At 45.9% G+C, this 20,903-nt stretch overlaps 1 protein-coding gene across 11 annotated transcripts in view; it reads left to right on the top strand.

Moving 5' to 3' along the window:
- The window catches only part of MBNL1 (muscleblind like splicing regulator 1), a 105,489-nt gene that overhangs the window by 78,283 nt on the left and 6,303 nt on the right, over positions 1-20,903 (top strand). For 6 of the 11 annotated variants that reach the window (XM_014945915.1, XM_014945907.1, XM_014945914.1 and 3 more), the window contains 6 exons: positions 4,124-4,324; positions 10,373-10,630; positions 11,473-11,526; positions 12,335-12,488; positions 18,068-18,103; positions 18,802-18,896. In XM_014945915.1, coding sequence (XP_014801401.1) covers positions 4,124-4,324; positions 10,373-10,630; positions 11,473-11,526; positions 12,335-12,488; positions 18,068-18,103; positions 18,802-18,896 — 798 coding nt within the window. The remainder of the gene's footprint in view (positions 1-4,123; positions 4,325-10,372; positions 10,631-11,472; positions 11,527-12,334; positions 12,489-18,067; positions 18,104-18,801; positions 18,897-20,903) is intronic. The other 5 variants (XM_014945909.1, XM_014945910.1, XM_014945912.1 and 2 more) reach the window with 5 other exon arrangements.

Below are 20,903 nucleotides of genomic sequence, written 5' to 3'. Positions count from 1 at the left end.
AATTGACTTCAGCACTAGAGTGAGAAGACACCACGTTTTGTTTTCTCTCTTTTGATTGGCTTTTCTTGGAATGAAATTGTCTGTGTCACCAAAGCAAGGTTGCTTAAAATATTATTCTCTGTTAACCTGTTTGTTTGTTTCATGAATTGTAACCAAATAGGGCTCTCTCAGGGTTATACAAAGCAGTGCGTAGGCACACACCAACAGTTGGGTAAACATGAAAAAAAAATACTAATGCAGTGCTTTGAATTATCTTTCCTTTTTAATATAAAAAGAAGCTAGTGTGAGGATAACATTCAAATCAAATTTTAATTCTCCTTTTTGCTACACTCCTACTGTCCCTAGCAAGCAAAATTTAAGTCAGTGTATTTCGAAGTGCAGCACAAACCTTCCACCTGTGCCTGGGTAATTTTTGTGTACGTCGCTTGAGTTCAAACATTCCAGACTGGGGAGTTTCAGAATTCAGTCTCATTCAATACAAGGATTCACAGCAAGGCCCATTGGCTGTCCCAGCAGTAGTGTTTCCAAATGCATGTCATCCTGCTAATTTGGCCTTAAAATTATTTTATTTTTTAGCACAATTAAAAGGTATGTTATTTCAGGATGTTTTAGCAAGGGATTTGTATCATCCCATCTAACGATGCATCAGTCAGTTTGTTTGTTTTGTTTTACAAAAATCAATACCTATGCTTTAATAAAAGTAAGTGAACTAGCTTAATGAGAGACTCTAATTTGGTAAGCAAAGCAGTAGGATCCTTTTACTCATATTTCTGTTTGATAAATGCCTTAATTATCGTAGTTGCAAGTAGCATCTGTAGACTTTTCCCATCTTTCCTTTTTAGTTCACTCTTTTATCTGTCTTTGCCTGGCACTTGAGGGGAAGGGATTCCAGGCAGTGAGCGGAGATTGCGTGTCCTGCTGGCTTCAAGTGCTGAGACCCTGAGGAGGAGCTGTGTCTGCTCAGGGTGGCTCTGCCTTCCTTGCTTCTAAACTGGTTTAGGGGCAGCTGGGCTCAGCTGGGCTATGGCTTTGGTACTGGAGCATCACTTGGTACCAGCACACCAGTGGGTGATGCTGACCTGCTTCCCAATAGCAGTGTCAGGCCCTGGATTTGCCTTTTCAAGTGTGGAAGAGATGCTAAACAGAAGCAGGAAGGTGCAAATGTGAGACCAGACGAGTGGAGATGGACCCAAAGGTGGCTGGAGACCCTAGGACCATCTCTTGCCTACAGGGGTAATAGGGGCAGCCCCGAGCCTGCGTGCTCTGTGCAGGACTGATCGGTGGGGCTGGCAGTTGGGGACGGGTTTCTGCAGAGCTGCAGGGGTGATGTGCTGCACAGGTTGTCAGTGTTTCTCTCTGTGCAGCTGGTACCCTCTTGTGCTTCCCTTGGCATGGCAGGTGCTCAGTAGATGACCATTAAGGATGAGTCAAACAAGTCCAGCTCCTTCCCTGCAGGGTTGGTGAGCTGAGGCGCTGGCAGAAAGCCCGTCTGTCTGTCTGTCTGAGGAGGAGCTGTGTCTCTGCTGCGTTGCAGAGGCCGATTCCCAAATGCGCCCCCGTGTCTCCTTCCCTGTCGATAGACCTCATTAGTGAGCAGTGCCTCTGAAAGGCAGACCCATGGAGATCAGACCTGCTGTGAGGTTTCACGGTGGTTGTGCACAGGCATTTTTAGAGCAGAATTATTCAGTAGATGGGGCGATGTGGATTATGGGGCATCTGGCAGCACAGAGCTGCATCCAAGGCTGTGTCCTCCTTCACCTCTATTCTCTCTGCTGATCTACGGGAGCTGCTTTTTTTTTTTTTTTTCCAGACTGGGGTGAAGAGTGGAGAGAACAATGGGGTGCACTTGCTACAGAAAGAGATAAAATCAGCTCAACCTGAGGTTGGAGTTCTGGTCACTGAATAGATCCCACACACAAGTTGTGGTGGTTTTTTTTTTTTTTTTTCCCCAGCTGTTTTGCATGATGCAGAGCATAGTAGGGCCCAAATGCGAGGCCAGTAAGTAATTGTATGGTTTGATTGTGGTGATAGAGAAATACTAGCCTTGCTTCTAGAGGTGGGGGAGTGAAAGTTTGCTGGAAAACAGCAAACAGGAGAGATGAGTCCAGTGGTTCAGACTGACCTGGACCCCCCCCATCTCTCTGTGTGGCATCAGGGTCCCAGTTCTGAGCAGTTTTGAGTTCCAGGCTGACCCTCGGATGATGCTCATGGACGTCAGGGCCGTGCCTGGGGTGACCTTCACCGCAGGGTCCCGCTCCTCTTCATCCCACAGCCCTGGGTCAGTGCTGGGATGGCTGGAGACAGTGCCTGGGGAGTCTCTGCCATCTGTCCCCAGGGCCACTGTATTGCCAGAAATTTTTCCGGGGTGCAGGGCCGTTTGGGTGGCTTTATGCCCTGGCAGACTCCTCTGATATGGAGAAGAGGTTGTGTGCTGCCCGGGCTTCGCCACTTCACCATCTCTTTCTGCCAACGGTATGGCTCTGAGTCTGGCCTGATACAACTGTAGGATGATTTTTAATCTCCTAATTTAAACGTGTACAGCACATTGCAAAATACCTTGAGTATTAGAATAATATGAAGTGGCTCTGATAAAATATGCTATTATTTTGCAGTGGTCTAAAGGCTATTTAGGCTATAAAGGATATTTATATTACTAGAAAAGTATCTCAGTAGAAAATAAAGAGATAGTCTTTTATTTACTGTACAGTTGGGCTGAAATCAAACATTGATAGCTCGTAAGTTACACACTAACAGACTGGTTTATAGTTTTATTCTCAGTGTTCATTATTACATAGCTGATAACACAATAATGAAAAATGCAGTTAATTATTAGTGTAGTTTAGAGTAATATTTTATTTCCTGTAAAATCTGCCTGTTTGTTTTTCATTCACATAGATGAAGAACCAGAGACATTAAAGAAATTATTCCCATTTACACAACTTTCAGTCTTTTTTTCTTCAGTGATGTTTTTTTTGTCCAGTGTTTTCAAATGGACTTGTTCTTGCTTCCAAGCAGTTCAGTCATTTCCTCAGGAATACAAAAACATGTGGTGTTATGTGCTGTCTGGCTTAAACAGATATGAAACAGAGAAAAAGAGTTGCGTTAACTCTGTAGTTGTTTTTCCCTCTAAAAAGTAGTTTGGAAGAAAAATCTAAATGCCTTGAGTAACTACTTTATTTAGATACTAAAGATAAACACTCCAGACTAAATTTTATTTGGCAATTACACTGGTAGCACAGTGCCTTTGGATTCAGCAGGGCAGAAGAGTTATTTAATCTTTACTGCAGTGTAACAGCTCCACATTTGGTCTTACAACATTATTTGGTCTTCTACATCCAATTATCTTCACAACATGTGATAGCCTACAAGGGCATCTGACTCTTTCTTTTTTTGAAACAAGCAAACAAACAAAAAAATACCCGGTATTTGCATGCTCTCTCTTTCTTTCTCTGGTGTAATGTTTTAGTCTAAATAAAACATATCCTTGATGCATTATGTTTCTTTCTGAATCTCTGTGTGGACAGCCTGTTTAATTTTGTAAAAATAAATTATTATGGTCATCTGGTCTTGTTCCTATAATATCTCTGAAATTTCTGAACCGGTGCTGACTGTCATCAGGATCAGAAATGTGTTTGTCTGGGTCTGAATGCCCAGATGCCTTTTTCCTCACAAGCAGATGTTTGTTCACGTTTTGGACCTGTCCCTCTGAGAGCCTCAGACTTCTCCTGCGGCCATGAGGAGCGCTCACTTGTGATGGCATTGCTCAAGTGCGGATCAAATAGAGTTTGCTCCAAGAGCTGCCACGCGTTGTAATCGTGCAGGGGAAGCTTGAGCAGGAGAACCAGCGGAGGCTGGTGGGAGGCACTTGTCCTCATGGTCTTGCTCGTGTGCAAACTTTGCACACAGCGGAGGCTGGTGGGAGGCACTTGTCCTCGTGGTCTTGCTCGTGTGCGAACTCTGCTCGGGTGTTCTTCATGTCCCACAAACATGACAAATACTTCTTTCCCATTAGTAACAGAAACTCGCCACCTTTATGCTCCAGATGATAGCCAAAACGTTATTAAGCTGGTGGCATGGCAAATTTATATATTTAAAGTGTCTTTCTTCTTTTCTCTGATTGCAGCCGATGTTTTCCGTTGCACCGAGCTTAGCCACCAACGCATCAGCCACCTTCAACCCCTACCTGGGGCCCGTCTCCCCAGGCCTGGTCCCAGCGGAGATCCTGCCCACTACCCCCATGCTGGTGACAGGGAACCCTGGTGTCCCAGTTCCTGCTGCTGCTGCCGCCGCTGCCCAAAAGCTGATGAGGACAGACAGGCTGGAGGTAGGAGCCAATATGCAGAACTTATTTTCAGAGGTCGTATCATTTATTATGTCTCCTAGATATAAAATATTTTTCTTGCAGAAGAAAATAATGCAAGTTTTACTTTAGCTGGTAATGTCATATCTTGGTGATGAGTAAGGATGGGGAGTGACTGAGTGATCATACAGTAAGTTAATGCGTGTGGTTCTGCTTCAGACCCTCCATTGCAGAAAGAAAGGGAAATATAGAGCCCTTTTAGGAATGACTGAGGCAGCAGCAAGAGCACCTCGAAACTTCTAGTGTGTGCCCAGGTGTCAAGGTGCGGGTTGTGCGGGAACGGGTACCGAGCCCCAGGGTTGGGTGTGAGGGCAGAGCTCCAGCTGCCTGGGCAGAAGATGGCTTTCAGCCTCTCTCTTCTGCCTGCTCTGCACAGATGGTGCCGGTGCTCCCCCACCAGCCTCCCGCGCCTGGCTTATCAGCCCCGCTACAACCCTGACAAGTGTTAGTGCTCTCTAGCTGGTACTCTCCCTTGCCCTGAATCTTTCTTATCTGAAAGGCCTGACAGTGTTTTCGGCACCTTATCGGTGTTGCAGCAGTGCGGGCAGCGAGCCAGTGCCGTGCCGTGGCTGCCGCGTGCGTGAGGTGTGCCTGTGAGCACAGCCGGCGAGCACAGCCTGAGAGCACAGTCTCTGAGCACAGCCTGAGAGCACAGACGCAATTACAGTCTGTGAGCACAGCCTGCAAGCACAACTGGTGGGCACAGCCGCAATTAGAGCCCACAAGCGTAACCGGTGAGCACAGCCAGCGAGCACGGCCTGTGAACACAGCCTGCGAGCGGGCGCTTGGCAGCCCCAGTCAGGCCTGGTGACTAGAAGGTAGCAATGGGAGAGCCCGAGCAGGCAGGGCCATCCGCCGTCACCCCGTTTGTCTGTTGGCCACAGCACTCCCACGGCCGGTGGTGCTCTCCCTCACCGGCACCACGGCAGCGTCAGTCGGCGGTGGTGAGAGCCCAGCTGTGCCTGCCCCGTTCCTGCAGCCCTCCCGCTCTGCCGTTAGCCCCCAGCCCAGTGGCCAGTACTCAGCACTGACATTCTGTAGCCTTAGTGCAGTGGCAGGTCTTGGAGATCCTGGTACTGCAACCTCTCTGCATGGGGAGATGGGTTGGTCTGCTCTTCAATATGAGCTCAGGGAGCATGATGGGAGGAGCCAGAAGGATCTCTGTTTTAAAACTGAAAATTGTAATGCTTTTCTTTCTGCCCATGCATCTGCATTAACAGGGATTAATTCTCCTTACAAGGAAAATTAATTCATTTTTCTTAGTTGCATCTCTGACTGACAAGCTGCCGCTCAGAAGGCTGCGAGCTGGGCGGAGTGGAGGGTCATCTGGCAGTGAGCATTTCCCGCTGCCGCTGTCACTATTCTCAGAGCTCACGTCACCGCAGGTTCCCCTTCTGTGGGATCGCATCATTTCCCTTTTTAGAGATGTTTTCTCCAAGGAAAGTGTTCCCCAAAGCACGGTCAGGTTACAAGAGACGCAGCCGCACCGAGCTGAGAGCTGGCGCACAGATGGCTTTTTGGAATCTCTGAGGGATGTTTTTCCTTTGGGGACTCTATTTCATGGTGGATACCATGAGGTATCCACCAGAGGTGGTTTAAAACCAAAATGCAATTAGATAAATTCATAAATAAATCATTCTAGATTGAGAAATGAGTACCGAGAGGAGGATGCCGATGGCAGGGAGCCCTTTGGGTTGCAGCGTTGAGGTTAGCTGCGGTGTTTGATTGTGCTTCCACCCATGCAGGGGCCATGGCACTGGTTAGTGATGCTGGGGACGGGGGCTCAAAAGCTTTCTGTTCTTAAGCAGGAGTAGGACGTACCCAAATTTCCTGAGCACCAGCTCTGCCCATGGCCAGGGAAGCACATCCATCAGTGAGAGCCCCAGAGGGGCTGCGTGGGGTGTGTCTTTTCCTCCTCCTTTTTTCCCTTCAGCACATGCAGTTTAAATAGTGCAATATGTAGGTGAGAAGATAATTTTCCGGTGCTTTCCAGTGTATTGGTCATCTGGAGTATCCAAATTTAGTCTACAAACAGCAAATAAGCACATCATTTTTATGAACAGAAAAACATTTTAATGTATTTTGTAGATTACAGAAATGCAGAACTGATTTGAAAGATCTTACGGGGTCTGGTTGTTACCTCTCAGAGAAGCCAACATGCATCTACCTGCTCTTTAAGTGGGCTTATTGCTGTCCGCATTGTCATTTGTTATGACATGATTAGAGAGCTTTATATGGCTTAGCTCGCTCTCCCTTGGAATGAACTGTCCTTGAGAAAAATAACCGCTATGATGTTAGCATCTAATCTTGGAATATGATTTGTTCTGCTTAGAATTTTAAATACTTATTTTCAAGAATGATGTGCTCTGGTGTTAATGAAGTTAGCACACGTGTTCTGGGGTACTGAATCAGACTTTCACAACTAAAAGCTCTCATTGCATTTACCTGGGATTTTAAGGAAAGCGGGCAGACGACACAGATCTGCCAGGCAGTGTGCCTGGTCTCCTGAGTTAATATGAATATTCATAAGATAAGGTCAGCAACTGTTACTAGCAGTAAGCTTGATTTAATACATATTTGGACTGTGTCGCCTGTGCAGATAGCATGCAGATGTTTGGTCGTCCAGTAGCCACTCCCATAAGGAATCTGGGTGGAAATTTCATGGGTTGAGGCTTTTTCTCACACTCCTCTCCTGCCAGAAATAGCTTAAACAAAAGTGTGGCTCTTCCAGCGAACTAGAAGAGAAGTGAGAAGGATAGGGAAGTGAGAGAGAAAGGAATTGCCTGTTTTATTTAAGACACATGTGTTTCCGGTTAAATGCCATCATTTTCTATTAGAAGTATTCAAGAATCAAGAATGACCACAACTAAGCTGATGTTTCCTGCTTATTTCATATATACCTTTTTTTTTTTTCCAGAAAGAAGCAGATTTCTTGGAGATATTCAGATTTTGGATAATCAGGAAATCTGACCTAGGGCTGCTGTTTGTTTAAACGTTCAGAATGTACTGGATAGTAATATGCCCGTTTTGATAAATTCTCTTCAAGGCAGAGAAGAGAATTTCAAGGCAGAGAAGGAGACCACAAAAGGGATGTGCTCAAGGAAGGGCAGGGATCTCAGCTCTGCTGTCCATGTCCCTCCAGCCAAAGTTCTGCCCACTTTTGGATGAGCAGCGTAGGACCTCTGCTGTGGCTGAGGTGATGCTGCAGTTGTCTCCCCACCAGGGTGAGATTCTCTCCCAACTTGAATCCCAGCGGGGTGACCAAAATAAACTGAGCCCAAAGTTAGAACAAATTAGGTGAATTACAACAAGTCAGTAATACTGCAGCACTAACAGCATTTTTGCAGACAGGCTAGAGACGTACAGGTCACTCTTTTTTTTTAATGCTTCTTAACATACTGAGTTGAAAATTATGATGCTAATTACAAGGCTATTAATAAATAACTAAATAAAAGTTCTCCAGATCTGAAAGACCAGACAATATACCGTGCTTCCGTGCCTCTCTTTACTCAGGCAGATGAATGATATATTACTGCATGCCTGTGGCAAAAAATAACACCATTTTCAGTGCTTGCTTTTAAATAAACAAGAGTTGGAAACATTCTTGGCTACCATCACGGTGGCTGAAAAGCTATTGCTGGTCACACTGATTAAAAGGAGTAGCAGTATTATGGTTTGTGTCTGCCTGCTGTAAACCATCTTTCAGAGATCTGTTAAGGAGCACTGAGAGAGCCATTCATTGCCTTATCTCAGCTACTGTGTGACAGCTCTGTGAAAATTTGCTCTGGACGTGCCAAAGATTGTCTTTATCTGCCTATTTCAGTTTTCTGGTCATTCTTCTTTGTGTATTTAACTGTGATAAAATTAGCTTATCTGTGGATGCTTTTTATTTCTCTCTCTATATAGATACCTTTTTATATATATACATTATGTATATATTTGTATATATCATCTTTGTGTTATTAATGAAGTAGTTGTTGCTTACATGTGGAGTGGTTTTGAGACCTCCATTTTGTGGATCACCAATACAAGACATAGAGCAAAGACAGTCAACTGACAGTAGTTGCACCCCTTAGAGGAGAAGACTTCAGTTAACTTCCAGACTGCAAACAAATAATCAAAGGAAATTATTCATTTTTGTGTATTTGGGAGGTCTGTGTTTGGGTAGAAAACACTGGTTTGTGGCCCAGAAAGTATTCCTAGATGATGAAAGGTGGGGCTGACCAGCCCAGCTAGGCTCTCTTGGAGAAGAAGTGGCCTGCTCTGTTGGGTGTATGCTTGAGAGTGAGGGGCAGAGAGACCAGGAGTCTCCTGTGAGCAGGGATGGTGCTAGCACACTGCAGATACCAGAAGGATACTTGGTTTTTGATGGCTTAAACTGGCACTGCCTCCTTCCCCAGTCACTCCCTGTGTCATGCTGGCTGGCAAAGCAGTCCATGCTGCTGCATGGGGAGCGTACCAGGGAGGGGATCTGGCTACAGAATTACCTGGAAGGCAAGTGGTTATTCGCCCAGTCTGTTTCATGTGTGTTGCAGAAACACATCTGCAGGCACCGAACTGCAAGTAGGATGGCCATGGGGAGGAACAAGAGCAACAAAGGTGCCTGAACTGGCTCGTTTGGCTCCTCTGCAAATATACATCCAGAGTCTTGGTCACCACATGGAAAAAAACTATAAATAGGGTCATGCTGGAATGACCCTGGAAAAATGGATGTTTCCTGTGAGTGGGTTCGCAAATGGCATCGCTCTTGTCCTTCGGGGATGTGTCGTTTCATAGGTCTTAGGTGATGGGCAGCTGGTACTTGAAACAGCACAGGGGTTAAAAGGCAGCTAGAGAACTAGCGTGGATGGAAACCAAAGAACAACCAAATTTGGTCTGTTGCAAGGATCAGAGCCAAGGTCCTTGAGGAAATGCTGATGATCCAAGCTCATGGGCACCCACCTTTAAAAGGAAATTCCATCCACTAAAGTGGTTTTATTTTTATACAAACCCGCTTGCTTTTGTCCCTGCTGTTTCCTATAGCCTTTGGAAAACTAAAATGACGAAACACATTTTTCTTTGCGGCTTGTGAAGAGCTGACCATGAAAAGAACACACGTCACTTTTTTAAACATAGGGTTTGCAAGGTGTGTGAGGAGGGAGCCCATGCTTGTCTCGCTGGTGATGGAGTGGGTGGCTGCACCGCTGGTGGTGGCTGGAGGTCTGGGGGGTCTGTGCCAGCTCAGGGGCAGGCAGCGGGGACGCTGGAGAGGGATGCCCTCCAGCCAAGCAGGTTTCTTTGTGCAATTTCCAATTCCTTCAGCTTCGTTTGGCTGCTGTCACGCTGCAGCGGTGTGACAGCGGGACCGGTGGCCGCTCTGGCTGCAGGCTCTGCTCTTTCCCAACACGGGCCACCTTCCACTGATCCACAGGGCAATCCTGGGCAGCCTGGGAGAGAGGCGGCCACCACTGCGGGTTTTGGATTGCCCTCTCGTGGCAGATGCCTGGATTGTGGGGGCCAGTGTGGGACTGCATGCCCCACCGGTGCAGCTCACTCCCTGGCACGGACATGAAGCTCCTGTCCGGTGGCTCTGCCATCATCCTCCCAGGTCACCTTAATTAATGCATCGAGCGTTGCTAACTTGGGCACAGCCAATCCCAGCAGAGCCCAACTGCATCCGAGCACAGTGATGCTTGGGGTGATCTCTGAGAGATACCCACTGCGCATTTCTTCAGGAAACAGAAAAAGCTCTGTGGGCAGCTAAGTGGGAGCCAAAATGAAGCCTGCTGCGTGCTTGACACTTGATCCTGGTGGGTTTTGATGCTCTTTGACATCAGAAGGGGCTTTTGAGAAGCCAGGTCCCTGCTGCCAGGGAGCTGAACCCATCATCCCACCATCGCTGTGCTCCTCCTGGGCCGGGAACCCATCCTTGTGGTGTTCTCACAGACGTTCAGAAATCCTGACTGTGCTCCGAGCCATTCCCGTGACACCCACCACCCAAATTAAGCGGCTTTTCTTTCCCCGGTGTCACAGGTATGTCGAGAGTATCAGCGTGGCAACTGCAACAGGGGGGAGAACGACTGCCGGTTCGCTCACCCTGCCGACAGCGCCATGATCGACACCAACGACAACACGGTCACTGTCTGCATGGATTACATCAAAGGGAGATGCTCACGGGAAAAGTGCAAATATTTTCACCCTCCTGCACACCTGCAAGCCAAGATCAAGGCTGCCCAGTACCAGGTTAACCAAGCTGCAGCTGCCCAGGCAGCAGCCACTGCAGCTGCCATGGTGAGTCTGGAGAACACCCCTGGAATAGAAGTATGTTGAGGAGAAACGATAATTGATGTGTTAGCTGTTATGGCTGGGGGGTGGGGGGTGCGTGTGCTCGGGGATCCCAGTCACGACATGGTGCGATGAGCTTTCTCAGCATGTGGTGCCAGATCTGCTCTTAAGTAGTTTCAGACCGTTAAGGTGTTTCACTAATTTTGCCTGCTGATGTACGGAGTATCTATATGTACATATATGTGTGCATACGTGTGTGTGTGTGTGTACGTGTGTGTGCATATATGTATATATAGTTTATTGTATGTTTGTGTGTGGGTAGACGTGTATCTATCTAGTTGCACGGATAGATAAACCCATATTTCAGTTACCCTGAGTCCGTGTTTGTAGAGACTTAGTTTGAAGTGGATCTTAGTGCGTTAACGCTGTTCCTGGCCCACCTGCCCCGGTGTCCCCCTCCCACCCCAGCGGGCTGTCGGCAGCTCTCGCAGGGCGCTAGGGCAACCCCCATAGCTGCAGCACCCAGATCTGGAACCTCTCCGGGACTGGTTTCCCCAGTCCCCGGCGCAGGGCAGTGGTGGCCCGTTGTCCCGTCTGCGAAGCCCCGTGGGGTGTGGGAAGAGGCGCACGGCGGGCGCAGCGGCAGCGGCACGGCCGGCGGTGCGGGGCCCGTGCATGCCTAGTCTTGTTACCGTTGTACACGGCATCCGGTGATTTGTTTTTATTTGTTTTTTCTCACCTACCCAAATGCACTGCTGCCCCCATGATGCACCTCTGCTTGCTGTTTATGTTAATGCGCTTGACCCCACTGGCCATTGCCATCATGTGCTCGCTGCCTGCTAATTAAGACTCAGTCGGCTGTCAAATCACTGAAGCGACCCCTCGAGGCAACCTTTGACCTGGTACTATGACCTTTCACCTTTTAGCTTGGCATGTAGCTGTATCGTAGAGTCGAGTTTGGGGTTAATGTCTAGAAATGGAATATCCCGGTTCCCCCCTCCCTTCCCCATCCCCGGCGAGGGGCGCGGGGGCAGCTGGGCCAGGCTCCAGAGCGGGACCCCCGCCGCCCCCGCGCCCCTCGGCCCTTTCCCATCCCCTTCCCTCCCCTGTCCCCCATCCATCCCCTGTCCCGTCCCCTCCCGAGGGTGCCGCGGCGCAGGGTGCGTTGGCATGGCTTGGTGGCGCGGAGGCGGCCCGGGGGTGCCGGCATGCGGTGCGCGCTCTGCATGCCCGGGCAGGCGCTGGGGCCGGGGAGTGGGTTGGCGCCAGCGGCCCTGCCATCCGCTCCAGACGGTGACTATTAACATCGCTTCTACGTGTTGATCCTCATGGAGCTAGCAGTGCTGCTTCCCCTACCCCGATACCTCGCTCCTGACCAAAGCCCCGAAGCTTTACCGTAGCGTAATACCTGTGTTCCTATAACGTACAGCTCCGACACGTTACCTGTGCCGCTGTAATTGGTAGGCTAAAGTAGTGCTCCCCCGTAAAGCTTTTACCTCGCCTTTTATTTGGTAGTTAAGTCTGCTATGCTGCTTGCTTGCTCATGGATAAACATGGTGCTGCCTGGTTTTTTTGCCTTCTACTGATTTTTCTTTTTTCCTTTCTCTCTTTCCTTGTCTTCTCCCTCCCACCCCGTCCTCCTCCACACCCCACCCTCTTCTTTTTTCTTTTTTTTACTGGACTTTATTTTTATACCCATCCACCATTCAGGGAATTCCTCAAGCTGTACTTCCCCCATTACCAAAGAGGCCTGCGCTTGAAAAAACCAATGGTGCCACTGCAGTCTTTAACACTGGTATTTTCCAATACCAGCAAGCTCTTGCCAACATGCAGTTACAGCAGCATACAGCCTTTCTCCCACCAGGTAAGTGCTTCTCGTTTGCCTTTTTCTGGGGAGGGGAAAGGGGGAATTCTGGAAAAAAAATACCAGAGGAGATAACCGTGTGTTCCTGGCAGCAATTGCGTAGAGGTATTTGTGCGGTGGCCGCTGGTGCGGGGCAGTTGCTGCCAGGCACAGGCAGCCTCTCTCCCCGCGGAGACGCTGCCGTGCCGGGGAGCCGCGGGCAGAGGAGGTGCTGACTGCAGGAAGGCTGGCTTCTCTCTGCTTCTCTTGGAAGCTGGGTGGGTGTTTTCCAGTCTAACATAAAAATCAGTGTCATGCTCTGTCATGCCAAATCAGAACTCGAAATCTCTCCTCTCGTCCTTCTTTCCCTCGATTAACTTCTCTTCGTTACACATCTCTTAAGCTGTTGTATTTGTTTCTCTTTGCTGTAAGACCCCTTTGCCTTCGTGTGCTTAGCAACAGTTGTTCTGAGTCACACATCTGAAGGTTTCGATGTTAATTATGGTGCAGTGATCATAAAAGGCACAGGCAGGTAGTCTCGCAGACAGGCTAATCGTGAACATACACAAGAAATCAAGGTTCAGGCCTCTAGCACTAAAGCCTTAGAGCTGATTTTGGACTAAGCAGAACCAAGGTGCACTTGTTCTTAACCAAGTGATCAAATCTACACTTTTCCTAGGGTAATTACTGAAGAACTGTACTATTTAGAATAAGCAGAGATCCCTTCAGAGGACAAGTGATGGGACTTAAAAGTTGGAATATATGATTGGTTCTACAAATGTTCTAGGAGGTATGCAGAGGACATCTGATAGATCTGTACTTAAAAAATTGGGACAAGTCTGTGAGGACAGCTCTTCGTAATGCAGGCTAGTTGAGGGCAGGGGAAAAAAGAAAATGCAGCTATTTAATCTTTACCAAAAAATTCAAGGATTTATCCTAAACATTTTTGGGAAGTGTGTTCCCAGGAATTCGGTATAATGCCTTTTACCGTTCTTTCTTGATCATACAACCAGCCTTTCTTGGCGTACAACCAACACGTATAATTTAAATGGCACAAAAATCAGTTGCTTGATTTAGTACATTGTAATAACTTATTTAGGTTCCAAAAATGCATTGCAACCACTAAAGTATATCAGTAAAAGCTTGTTGCAAAGCTTGTTGGAGTCAATAGAAAGACTCTGATTGAGTAAGCTTTAGGTCAGGGTCTGTAGCCCACATACTAAAATTCATATAAAAGTGCTTATGCAGTCACAGTCCTTCTGTAGATATTAAACAATTTCACAGATTTGTTTTGGCAAAGCATAACTGATGTAGTTAGTAAACACACAATTTTCCAGCTCCCATTAAATCAGCAAGGGGCTGGGTGATTCCTGGAAGAACTCAAGCTGCTTTGAGTCACACCCTTTCAACTTAAAAGCTGGGGTTACCATTCGTGTGCCCCAAACCTCATTTGCACTACATCACTGACTGGGACCTTTCACGTCGGCACTTACATACAACCTGCCTCAGCTCTTCCTTTAGCAAAACTTTGAAACCTACAGCAGTTTGTGCGGTGGTTCCTGATGCCTAATTTGACGTTTCTTGACCACCAAAGCTTAGTATATGTTAAACAAGAAAGCAAAGGATTTTTTAGCATGAGCTACTATAAATTCTCTTTTTATATTTTTCAGATAGCAGCAGTTTGAGCTCTTCAGTAATCCAGTACTTTCCTGAAAGTTTGAAAATTGTATTTGCCACCGTGCCCTTTTTAGTTTTCCCCACTTAAAATGAACTAGTACCAGTTCTGTTTGTGCGTAGTCATCTGGAAACAGAGCTTCTCTGACAATCCCTAAAACCAATGGGAGAGCACAGAGGGTGGGTGCCTTCAGCTCCACTGCCATGGATCAGAGGCAGGCTAATTCAGTGGGTCTGAATTAAAGTGAAATTTCTCATGTTCAGACACCTGAAGTGTAATTATTCGTATGTGTTCTTAGTTGCTTCAGCTGCAATGTATGAAAATGCAGCAGGTCTGGAGGGCAGGACACACGTCCCTACATGTTGTCAGTGTGTGTCCCTGTAGAGAGTCTTGGCAGGACCTTCCTCTCTGTAGGGCACTTCACTCTTCTTGTTTCACCCTTGAGAGCTTTCCACTCGTGTTCTGGACAAACCCAGATACCTCTTCTAAATTGTAAGGCATAATCCTGGCTGCCGGTATGCAAGGGCACGTGAAAGCAAATAAAGGGGTTGTCCATGTCAGGGGATGGACACTGGCACTCCAGCACGCTTTAAATGTAGATACTCATCTCAGCACTCTCAAATAAAGCACAGATTTTGCACAGCTCCCCTCTTGAGGTCTCCCAGAAACCTTGGCCTCTGAAAGCTGTCCCCAGACTGAGAGAGGAGTCCAAGAGGTGTTGCAAGAAAGAGCTGGGAACACTTGTGGTGCTGGGCAGTTGAAATAAGTGGAGTTAGTCTCCTGAATGAGGAGGCTCTGCACAACTTAGTAGATGTTCACAGCTTGTTCTGGTACTTCAGTCCTGGCTGTAGACTCTTGACGCCCTGGCAGGCAGGTGGGGAAGTGTTTCACTGTGGGGCTGTGAACTTGCAGAGCACCAGTTACTTGGTGTTCACCACTTCTGCACGTGCTCTTTGTCCTGCAGTAACTGTGAGCTGGCTGGGGCTATGTTTGTCCGTACAGATAGAGAGCTCCTATGTGCAATTAAATGAAATTCCTGCCCTGGTGCTTGTTACCATCCTGTGCCTCAGCGTATCGTCTCCTCAGTTGTGTGTATACAGCTGCTCCCAGCCTTGGTGTGTCAACCAGGTGACCAGAACAGTCTTTGAGAAGTGTAATCCTCCAGAAGAAAGGGGTCAGGTTTACAGGATACTCTCAGAAGCTGTTGTCCTGATGTACCTGCGAGGGGCAAAACTGCAGCAGGGCAGCAGAACCACCTCACCAGCCGCAGCAAGGCTTCAGCCACCTCTGCTGTTGAGTTAACGCATTGCATATTTATTTAGTTACTGCAGCTTCAGCTCCAGAGAACTTACTCATGGTTGGGACTCAGTCAGTGCACAGATGCTTTCCTAAAGCAGTGTCTGTATAATCACCTTCCTCCATGGGGCTTCTGGGGCTGTGTAAATACCCTGCTGCCCTCCAGAATGGTCGGGAGCGCAAGATCAGGCACAACTGTTCACCTCAACAGGAGCACTTAGGCTGTCTGTGGCAATATTTTTAATTAGGATTTAGTAGACCAGACAAACTAAATAGACTGAGGGGAATAACTTGAAGGAGAGAAAAGAAAAAAGTTACTAGAACACCAGTAAACCTAGAACGTTTCTAAAAATAGCTTTATTCCGCTGCAGAAATAATCTGGTTGTGAAGTTACGATCAGTTAACTGAGCACATCCTTGAATTAAAATTCTGCCTTGTGCTGAAAAGCTAGGGAACATTTGAAACTGCACATTTATTATTCATGCGTTCTCATTAGTCAGTCAAAGCTTCTGAAGTCAAAAGGAGTATTAAGGTCACAGCAAAACTGATTTTTATTACTGGTAAGAGGGTCATACAGCATTATGTCTCCATATTTGCAAGTTATTGCACCCTAGCTAGTATTTTCATTTCTGCCTTATGTTCATTTGCTTCAATTCCCTTTCAAAACTGTGTGCGCTGGTTATATGTTAATGATGATAACTCAGACTAAAATTTTGAGCTGAAAAGCTTTACAGTGATATTTCAGAGTCATTATGGAAATCTAACTCATCTTTAGCATGTAGACCTAATTATGCATGGAATGACGTAATATTCCAAATCTAATGAAGTTATGTACAACCTTATAAATAGGGCATTTCTGCAGAGGCAGAACTCAAAGTTTCTTCTGTGTAACCTCATTAACACCATAGAGATGTCATAAGAGGGACCGAGAAAGCAGTTTTTACTTACTATTTGTACTTTATAGCCAAATTTTGCTCCATTTTTTAATCTTGCAAGTGGTCCTGTTGACTTCAGCCATGATTCGTGCATGGGGAAGTCAGAAAAGCTACCTTTTTCTAGCTAACCTTTCTTTGTGGATATTTTCAGCCATGACCCAGAAATAGAAGAGTAATTAGGAAACATGATTATGCCCTTTTCTTTGTAGCCTTGCAGATACAGTGATGACAGTGAATAACCTTGTCCCCAGCAGTAATTATACTGACTGACTTTTTCCCCTGCTTAGTTAAATGCTCTTGAGATTGTGAGCCACGACAATGCCTGGCACCAGCTAAAACAATTTCCTGTCCCCCATTACGGTCACGTAATGTCAAGGAAGCAGCATTGCCGTGGCTCCCACTGGCAGTCTTCTGGAATAGGTTTCCATTTCCACTGCAATCTCTGTTCCAGAATTTCAGAGTTTATTTCAGTCTCTGCTGTGTCAGGCATAATTAGAGGTGTTTATAAATGTTATTCGTTAAATAAAAAAGTAATTCACTTATTAAAAATGGATATTATGAAATATCCATTATCTTTTTTATACGGGGAGCAAAAATAGAAGATTCTGACTTCATTCTGGTGGAAGGCATTTTGCTATGTAAAGTAAACAGAATTACCAATTTAGTGATAGTTTAAAAATGCTACTGTAATGTTCCTAAAACCCCCACACTGCTGTTGGCTCTCTAGTTGCAGGGCAGACTTCACCAGGTGCTGTCGCTTTAATTATTTTTGTGTAGCCTGAAGAGAGTTGCAGGTTGTGAGCCCAGACACCAGCAGCTTAAAATACATCCTGTAATGTAGAAAAAAGTGCTGAACAAGTATTCTTAGGTGCTGGCATGAGCTGTGTAGGAGACTTCAGCTCTTCAGTCCCTCCTCTGAGCTGCATATTAAGCAAACAGAGCAGAGGACAGTCAGGGTCACTTCCTGCATATATGAAGGGGTCATACAGATACGCCAAAAGTACCACACACCAAATTCACCTGGGTTTTGCCTATATATTACCTAAACATTGGAGCAGCAAGATTGTGGCTAACAAAGCAGTGCAGATAAAGTCGTGGCTCGCTCCAGCCCATCGGAGAAGGTCCCCAGCTGAAGAGGCTGCTCCAGCAGGAGGGTAGAGCCTCGCTTGCCTCTCCCCATCCTCTGCCCTGGAGAGAACCAGCTCCTGCAGGGAAAGGGCACAGCGGTGCTGGTCCCACACTCCGTCTGGTCCAGTGTCCCCGTGTCCCAGCAGGGGAGGACCTCAGGTACCTATAGGCAGGTGCAACTTCAAAGTATTTAAAGTATAATCTGAGGAAACCAGGGTAAGGACCATTACAAAGCTTATGTCAAAAGGCAAAAAGATCTAAAAGAGTTTTAAAATAACACTAAAGAAGCTTTTCCAAGCCATGCTAATAGTCCACAGTGCTACTAAGGCAAACACGCTATACCAGCACACAGTTCGGTCAGCTCTTTCCCCTTCACTGAAGACTAGTTCTAATGGATCACTGTGCTATTGTATGGTTTGATTGTGCTGACAGTTACATGCCACTGTTCCCATAATAACAATTTTTCTTCTTTGTTCAAATGAAATTTCTAATTACACGTGTGATGGGTTGTTTTAATTCTTTTCCCTTTCCAAATCCACCTTCCTGTTGCAATGCATGATGGGCAGGCTCAATATTGTGCATGACACCCGCTACAAGTGTTGGTAGGTGCCAGCTTTGTTTCTTGATTATCTTAAACCTGTGGTGCAGCTCACGGACCCTCAAAATCCACTGCTAGATTTTAACTTAGAGCTCTCGTGCCAATCCATCTCCCTTAGCCTCCTGCACTAACACCTGTCAATTAAATGCAATTGTTTAATTTAATTGACACGGACACATAGACGTTGTTAATTTTGTACAGCAGTTGTTTGAATTGCACATTGTTCCTTGGTGGATTTTGATTGGACTATGAGTTCCAGTGTTTAGAAACTATCTTGTGTTAAATAAAGACTGTATCTTACTATAGCCACATAGACGTATACTGTCCTTCGACAAGATTAATTTTTGTTTGCGGTAAATATTTGGGTTGAATTTTTAAAAGACAAAAATTTGTAAATATAAGGGCATTTAAAAATTCTTCTGTTGATTTTTGTATTGAAATGGTTAAGCTTGTTTGTGTCGATTTTCTTGATTTGATGGTAACAAGCATTTTCCCCTTTTTTTCTCTTTCATTTCCCTCCCCTCTTTCTCCCTGGAATGTTGTCCTGCTTTGCACTGTGATTGCATGTCACGCGCTGGCAATGATGTCTCGGGCTTTTTGCTGTGATAAATACCATGCTCAATTATCCTACCACATGTCGCTCTGGTTCCCATACTGCTACACTCTTCTGTATGTTTGCTTATATGATTTTCCTTCCGAAAGTTCCCATGGTGCACGGTGCTACGCCAGCCACTGTGTCTGCAGCAACAACATCTGCCACAAGTGTTCCCTTCGCTGCAACAGCCACAGCCAACCAGGTTTGCTAATTTACAGCTTTGTTCCTTACAGACAACTTGAAATTGGTGCTTTTAATGAGCATGGGGGTTTTGATTTTACCTCTTGTTGGCCTACACATTCTCTCTAAGACCTGCAGCACAGCTTAATAAGCCTTTATCCATGCTCAAAAGGTGCTGCAGTTCCATTTCTGATGCTAAAAATAATTGATAATGGAGTTTCTGACTCAGTCTTAACATTTATGGGCTGTGCCGCTCAGTTCTGCTCTAGAGATGTAAAGAGAAAGGGATAATACTCAGAACCCATTATTTATTTCTATTTCTGTGAAGCCGGCAGTTCCTTTTAGTGCAGAACTCTAGTGAAAGCCGGTAAAACCTTTGTGCAGAGGGGTTGCAGGATCAGAATTTTAACAGTCTGAACATGTTCTGACTCTCCTCTTCCAAGACCAAAACAAAAACATTTGAGCATGGGCCACACAGAAGCTTCTTTTACACCTTTGTTTCAGCTTGTGATTTCTGCTAGGAAAGGGCCGATTTCTTGTTGCAGTAGCCAAGTTAGGAAATGTCCATTAGAATCTGGTTTTATTTCTAAATAGCTACCCCAATTGTTGCCATGTTTGGATGTATTTCAGGGGAAAAAAAAGAATGATGCTTTGCTAAGTAAGTGATTAAAAGTCCTCCCAGAAAAGCCAGGCACAATGCTGTGAAGACAAGCACCAGCAGCCAGGCACGCTGCAGTCCCCGCACGGACCAGCTGGAGCTGCACCTGAGAACAGAATGTGGCTTGTTCTTTTCATCTAGCTGGGCTGTCAAAAATACAGATTTCTGTAGTACATCTGGCTGGAAGTGCAACAGTAAAAAATTTTAAAAGACCCCTTTTTCCTCTTATGAAAAGAAAATTTTTTTTTGAGATATGTTAGGAAGTTGGAGTTGTGTTATGTCATGAAACCATCAGTTCTGGCCTAAGATGCAGATATTAGTCTCAACTCAGTGGGAATCACACATGTGACTTTTAGAAAAGGAAATTAAATGGTTTCTGTAGCATTTTACAGGTGTGGTTCTGTATGTGATGTTAATCCTGAGGGTAAATGTTAGTTTTTTAGGGCAGGCTCACCCAGCACACTCAGCTCCCTAAGTCCTTAGAGCTAACTCTGTAAGCAGTTTCCAAATCCCACCATAAAGCTGTCAGATTTGCAGCTGCAGTTGGATATTAAGCAGCAAAATCCATGTCCTGCTTGGGGATGATCCCACCGTGCGAGGGGCTGAACCAGTGCCGGAGCACCGAGTCCCGCAGGAGTGAGTCCAGAGTCTTTGGCTTCAAGCCTTCCCACCTTTGCCTGTTGAGCACTACCAGTTTGTACTGTGCCCAGCTCTACGGTCTTTGTTAACCTGTCTGCTTACTGATCTCTGGAAAATAAGATTCCAAAAATTGCACTCTTGCAGTGATATATAGACGTGCACATCCCCGGTCTCAAAAGGGACCTGGATATTTTATGATTCCAAAAAATACTCAGGTTAGTCTACTTGGGAAGTCACGCTTTCTGCTCTTGAGCAATGTTTGCTGAATGACCACGTCACTCACAGATTTAAACTAGCGTAAGAATTACTTTATATTTTGAAAAGCTAGTTTATAGGTAGGACTACCTCTGCATACGTGTCACCTAAGCAAGCAACCACCTGTGTGCCCAAAGTATCTTAGTATTTTAATTTATTGCACCATTTGATTAATTTAAGTGTCTCTGTCCTCTGTAAGTCCAGAGACCTGTGAGAACAAGCCAAGCCACAGAAAAAACATCATTATTTTTTAAAATCACCTCTGTCTAAATAACCATGCACTTTCCCAAATAGATTACAGGGAAACTTTCTGTTGTAGAATCTGATCATTTCATGCGTATCCTCCCTGGAGCCTCATAACACACTTAGTAAAGTAATGCAGCCAAACCTCAATATATACATATATAACAAATATATGTATATACTATGTGAGCAATGCTGAAATTATTTAATGCCACACAATGCAATGTGCATGCA

Source organism: Calidris pugnax, unplaced genomic scaffold (genome assembly GCF_001431845.1).
Source record: "Calidris pugnax isolate Ruff unplaced genomic scaffold, ASM143184v1 scaffold111, whole genome shotgun sequence".
In the NCBI taxonomy this organism is placed as follows: Eukaryota; Metazoa; Chordata; class Aves; order Charadriiformes; family Scolopacidae; genus Calidris; species Calidris pugnax.
This window is presented reverse-complemented; position numbering and strand designations above follow the sequence as displayed.